Raw genomic sequence first — 6,908 nt, 5'->3', positions numbered from 1 at the left:
AAAAAAATGATTCACTAACAAATTCTGGGAATGACTGTCACATTATAATGCCCCATAATCTAAAGGGGAACATATTTAACTCCAGGTTTTCATCCCATGCGAGTGTAAAGTGAGTCGATCATTCTAACCACAATGTCTTGCCAGGTATTTAAGAGCAAGCAAGTAGAGTACAGAGACTACGATTCAACAGTTTAATTGTCTACATAATACATAACTCCACACCTGTAGTATCTGTTAACATCATGGTGAAATCAGAAACATTCTATTAAAAATGATAAATTGGTCAATTGTGTGACAAAAGTTGAAAACAAAACACATTTAAAACTTTGATGATTTAAATACAATAAAATTACAACATAACATGGTTGTGACACAGGTGTAAAGTTACCTGTATCTAGGTTCTGGTTATGTACCTAAGTTTAAGAGTTGAAATTAAAAGTAATCTAGATAATTTAAGCTTACCTTGGGCAATAGATATACATTTAACCAGAAATATTTTAAAGTATAGTAAATAAACAAGACATTTTTCACTTAACACTAACTTTGAGAGTTTATAACACTAAAATAGGATTCAGTAACTGGAACTTCAATAGACAATAGGATCATAGATACTTGTATTTTGAGACTTAGAGGTGAGATCAGAAGTTTTTGGCTGTTTATGGTTAGATGAACATAATGAGGTTGGAGGTCCTCTGATCTTGAGGACATGGTGTGTAGAAGATAGTCATTCCACAGATGTAGGTACGAATGTTGTCTCTTGTCTTAATGGACCATCTTCTTCGATACTCCTGTTGAAATCAATGACGATCGATGAGTGTAGTAGAACACCATCACTAACAGATCTGCACTCTCTACCAGCTGATGGTCCTGGAGACGAGAAATAATCACAAGTTGGGAACATTCTGGTTGCAATGTTAATATAACCTGATTTTCTTATGTTTGTCACAACTACTTAATAAGAAAGCTTTACCATATTTCAGTTTGCCCATTGGTCATTAATAGTTTACGTCTGGCCTTACTTGTTAATGGTAAATTCAGATATTAAAAAACTAAAAATCAGGGTTTACCTACCTGGCTTCCACACCTGCTCTGTAGGTTTACAACACCACTCCAGAAAACCCTGTGTTAATCCCTTTATTTCCTGGATACGGTAACCGAAAGTGTAAATAACTGGGTTCAGGGCACTGTTAATTGGTACAATAAACACAATAACCCAAGCAAACAGGTTCTCTGTTAGAAAACAAACAGTTTTGGTGTCAGAGATAGATATATTGTTTGGATAATAATGCAATTATAGGTGATTCCAAAACCAACTAAAACTTAATTTGTAACAATTGGAAGACTTAATAAATAATGCAAGATAAATACTTTCTCTGTAATCTTTAATTTTACCAGCTATATAACTATAGAATTCTGTGTGCTGTTAGTAAAAAGCCACATATGGTACTACCTTTTCAAATGTGGATAGTTTGTTCGAAGTCACTGCCACATGTGTTACTAGTATTGGTTCTACACATTTTTTATTATTATTAATATAAGTATATGTCAGATACCAATATAGCATGTTACCAAATTAAATTTGTTTGTTTAGAATGCAGTATAAACAAGACAACATAACAATTGTATGTTTTTGACTTTGATAAGCCAGGTTTATGTACACTTACCTGATAAGTGAGTGAACTTACAAACAAATGCCTGTAAGACATTACATTTCAGTTCAATAGCTGGAATTTTTTTAACAGTTGCTTAGCTACTCGGAATAAAAGCATATATCATTACACCACAGGTCAATATATTAATTATCAATCAGCTAATTTAGAATAAAAGATTAAATTTTTGTTGGACAAAGGTTCTGGGACCTACCCTTAAAAAAAACATTGCATCTTATAACAAGAGAAGGAACCTAGTTTTATAACAATTATAGAAAATAAATGATAATATTTATTAAGAAAGAAATGTTTTATACTTGGATAAGTTATAGTTTAACAAAATTTACCTGTATATAATAACAATAAATATATCTGTTTAATAACAGCATGTAATCGAAGATGGTGAAAGTTTAACTGTAAACAATAAACAAATGACAATCAGATATATAAAGTTTACGTATGTCTGTTTACAATACTTTCTAAAGAAAAACCCATAACACTGAAGTTAGGTATTTAGATTATTAAAGTTTTGATAGTATGAATAAAGATTTTAAGAAATCGAATATTGTAAAACATACCACTCTATACATGACAAAGCCCAAACTTTGATTGGAAAAACCATTGTTGATATGAAATTATAAAAGTTCATTGAAAACGAGCGTAACAAACAAACTGCAATCCCAAAAAATGCAAACTAATATTCCATTATCTTTGGCTCTAAACGACATAGAAAAACATCAGTTTAAAAGATTCTAAATGAAAAATAAGAATGTTTACCTGATATAGATATCTCGCACAAAGCTACAATTTTTATTATAACAACTGGAAACCAGCAAAGACAGTCTGTGAAAACAATGAAGAAGCATCTCATTGCTACCATGGTGTCATCTTGGAACTTAGTATGTTTCAGAGTTCCGGGCCGAGACTTCCTCATACGACTTGATATGACAGAAAACATCCAGATATACTGAACCACCATTAACAGTACCTAAATAGTACCACACAAGAGGGGTTACATCCTATAACACTCTCAACAGTACCTAAAAGGTACCACACATTAGAAAAATCCCACTACCAACAATAAACCAGGTATATTTTAACACAGTAAGCTGTACTGACAATAAACCAGATATACTGTAACAATAATAGTACCAACGATAAATTATTACAATTATGTATAGTGTGTACATGAAGTGAACAATATTTTATTTACGTTTCTGGATTAAAACACAAGACTCCTTATAGCACGTGTTTAATGTACAAAATATTATAACTAAATGGAAGATATTTGATCTTAAATTGTTAAGAATAAAATACTTGGATGATTTTGTCTTTACTCTTCGGATATTACAATTTATTACTGTGAATGTGCTGCCCTCTTACGGTTGTTTGAGAAAGTAAAATACGAAATCTAACGTCAGAGCTACTTACAGCTGGGAAGTTTATCCCTATAAACACAAAGATGGAAAACTCCCATCCAAGCATGTAAGGGTCATCAATGTGTAGCGGAAAACATAGTCCATTACTGGAATAGTAGCCTTGGTCATGTGGCCAGAACAGTAATGGGACCAGAGCCAGGGCTACTCCAATCAGCCAGATTCCGGTTATGGTATAAAGGGCAGTTTTGTCTGAGATCTGGTATTTCTTACATTTAAAGCTGAGATATCTGTCCATCGTCGTGAGGGCCAGGATAAGGATGGACACTTCACACGACACCATGGCCAACACACCAAGAGATGTACATCCCCAACTGGACATCCACATATGAGCGTGACGGTTGTACTCATCTCTAAAGATCAAATCTTTGATGCCAATTACCACAAGGTACACTCCCATTAAAAGATCTGCAACTGTGGAAAATAGATATAATAATAAAAATACAACAGAATTCATTAGTTAACTGGGCTTCAAGTTACATCATTAAACATTATCTTCCACTTTCACCATACACTTGTAGACATATCTTAATACCTAGACCTGTCTAGTTATGACATATTTCAGTACCTACACCTCTCACTGTAGACTTGTAGACATATTTCAACTTGCAGTTGTCACTGTAAACTAGTAGATGCCTGATGAGAGCTGGCATTCTGCAAAAGACTTCAACACCAAACATGGCCTATCTAGTGTAGTTAACTCATTATAAAATATTTTCCTTTGCTTTCACTCACTGGTTTTAAGAATAACCAATTTACCAAACCTTACGAAGTACAACTGGTGTTTTTTTACCTACTTACCAAATATTATGCAATCAATACCATGGAATCAATATTGTGGAATCAGTACTATAGAATCAATACAATGGAATCAATATCGTGGAATCAATACTGTACTGAATTTTGATTTATTTACAGTCACCAACCATAATAACATTTATGAAACGTCAAGAGAGCAAACAGAACAACCTTTGCAACTTGGTGAATACTGCTTGAGTGAAACGTTCGTAACTGGTATAAGGTTAATAGGATTTTGTCTGCCACACCCACATTTTCAGTTGGCTCACCTGCAAGGTTTTTGATGAACAAAGCTGTGATACGGTATTCTTCACTCTGACCTCTGATGAGGATTCTCCACAACAAAACTAGGCTGTTCCCAGAACATGTAACCAGTGCTACTACCCACACCGACATGCGCAGAACAGGTCGGACAAGGAGGTGTTCAGTTGAAGACAGACCGTTTGTTTTTGGTCTACATATCCGGACATGAGAAGCGAAACTACAGTAGTGGAACTTTTTAAAATATCTGAAAAAAATTGTCTTTCTTTCATTAAGTATACAGAGTTTCAAATTTCATGATTAAGTCTAATAGTTTGCAATATAACTGGATGGATTGTTTATATATATATATATAAACCAAGCTAACCATCATCAGGATTAACATCCACTAATGTAATCAATGTGACCTACAGATTATAAATTATATATATATATAAACCAAGCTACCATCACCAGGATTAACATCCACTAATGTAAACAATGTGACTTACACATGATAAATTATATATATAAATAAACCAAGCTACCATCACCAGGATTAACATCCACTATTGTAAACAATGTGACTTACAGATTATAAATTGTATATACATATATAAACCAAGCTACCATCACCAGGATTAACATCCACTAATGTAAACAATGTGACTTACACATTATAAATTATATATATAAATAAACCAAGCTACCATCACCAGGATTAACATCCACTAATGTAAACAATGTGACTTACAGATTATAAATTGTATATACATATATAAACCAAGCTAACCATCACCAGGATTAACATCCACTAATGTAATCAATGTGACTTACACATTATAAATTATATATATATATATAAACCAAGCTAACCATCACCAGGATTAACATCCACTAATGTAAACAATGTGACTTACAGATTATAAATTGTATATACATATATAAACCAAGCTAACCATCACCAGGATTAACATCCACTAATGTAGTCAATGTGACTTGCACATTATAAATTATATATATAAATAAACCAAGCTACCATCACCAGGATTAACATCCACTAATGTAAAAAATGTGACTTACACATTATAAATTTTATATATAAATAAACCAAGCTACCATCACCAGGATTAACATCCACTAATGTAATCAATGTGACTTACAGATTATAAATTATATATATATATATAAACCAAGCTAACCATCACCAGGATTAACATCCACTAATGTAAACAATGTGACTTACAGATTATAAATGGTATATATATATAAACTAAGCTACCATCACCAGGATTAACATCCACTAATGTAAACAATGTGACTTACAGATTATAAATGGTATATATATATATAAACTAAGCTACCATCACCAGGATTAACATCCACTAATGTAAACAATGTGACTTACAGATTATGAATGGTATATATCTATAAACCAAGCTAACCATCACCAGGATTAACATCCACTAATGTAATCAATGTGACCTACAGATTATAAATTATATATATATATATAAACCAAGCTAACCATCACCAGAATTAACATCCACTAATGTAATCAATGTGACTTACACATTATAAATTCATATAATATAACAAATATACAGGTAATTAAATTCCAGCTCTGGTATAACATTTCAAAAGTAACTTTTTAAGATAATAAAGTTATGTTAACTAAACGAATTATGAATCTGTTCTAACCACAGATTCTTCATAAACTAACATCACTACAGTCATGTCAAGTGACTATCACTATGGTCTCACCAAGCTACCATCACTACAGTCATGTCAAGTTACTATCACTATCTCTCACCAAGCTACCATCACTACAGTCATGTCAAGTTACTATCACTATGCTCTCACCAAGCTACCATCACTACAGTCATGTCAAGTTACTATCACTATCTCTCACCAAGTTACCATCACTACAGTCATATCAAGCTACTATCACTATGCTCTCACCAAGCTACCATTACCACAGTCATGTCAAGTTACTATCACTATGCTCTCACCAAGCTACCATTACTACAGTCATGTCAAGTTACTATCACTATGGTCTCACCAAGCTACCATTACTAAAGTCATGTCAAGTTACTATCACTATCTCTCACCAAGTTACCATCACTACAGTCATGTCAAGTTACTATCACTATGGTCTCACCAAGTTACCATTACTAAAGTCATGTCAAGTTACTATCACTATGGTCTCACCAAACTACCATCACTACAGTCATGTCAAGTTACTATCACTATCTCTCACCAAGTTACCATCACTACAGTCATGTCAAGTTACTATCACTATGGTCTCACCAAGTTACCATCACTACAGTCATGTCAAGTTACTATCACTATGGTCTCACCAAGCAACCATCACTACAGTCATGTCAAGTTACTATCACTATGGTCTCACCAAGCAACCATCACTACAGTCATGTCAAGTTACTATCACTATGGTCTCACCAAGTTACCATCACTACAGTCATGTCAAGTTACTATCACTATGGTCTCACCAAGCTACCATCACTACAGTTTAACCAAGCTACAACCACTACAGTTTCACCAAGCTACCATCACTACAGTATCACCAAGCTACTATCACTACAGTTTCACCAAGCTACCATCACTACAATCTCACCAAGCTACCATCACTACAGTTTCACCAAGCTACTATCACTACAGTTTCACCAAGCTACCATCACTACAGTTTCACCAAGCTACCATCACTACAGTTTCACCAAGCTACCATCACTACAGTTTCACCAAGCTACCATCACTACAGTCTCAC

The 6,908-nt window shown here is 33.6% G+C and overlaps 1 protein-coding gene across 1 annotated transcript in view; it reads right to left on the bottom strand.

Moving 5' to 3' along the window:
* Nucleotides 1–205: 205 nt before the first annotated feature.
* Nucleotides 206–6,908, bottom strand: part of LOC143227932 (uncharacterized) — a 58,029-nt gene continuing 51,326 nt past the window's right edge. Inside the window, exons 14-18 of the mRNA XM_076459287.1 lie at nt 4,153–4,391; nt 3,081–3,499; nt 2,427–2,637; nt 1,072–1,230; nt 206–867 (exon numbers count right to left, since the gene is read on the bottom strand). Of these exons, the coding sequence (XP_076315402.1) occupies nt 725–867; nt 1,072–1,230; nt 2,427–2,637; nt 3,081–3,499; nt 4,153–4,391 (1,171 nt within the window). The 3' untranslated portion in view covers nt 206–724. The remainder of the gene's footprint in view (nt 868–1,071; nt 1,231–2,426; nt 2,638–3,080; nt 3,500–4,152; nt 4,392–6,908) is intronic.

This window comes from Tachypleus tridentatus, chromosome 10 (assembly GCF_004210375.1).
Source record: "Tachypleus tridentatus isolate NWPU-2018 chromosome 10, ASM421037v1, whole genome shotgun sequence".
Taxonomy (NCBI): domain Eukaryota; kingdom Metazoa; phylum Arthropoda; class Merostomata; order Xiphosura; family Limulidae; genus Tachypleus; species Tachypleus tridentatus.
This window is presented reverse-complemented; position numbering and strand designations above follow the sequence as displayed.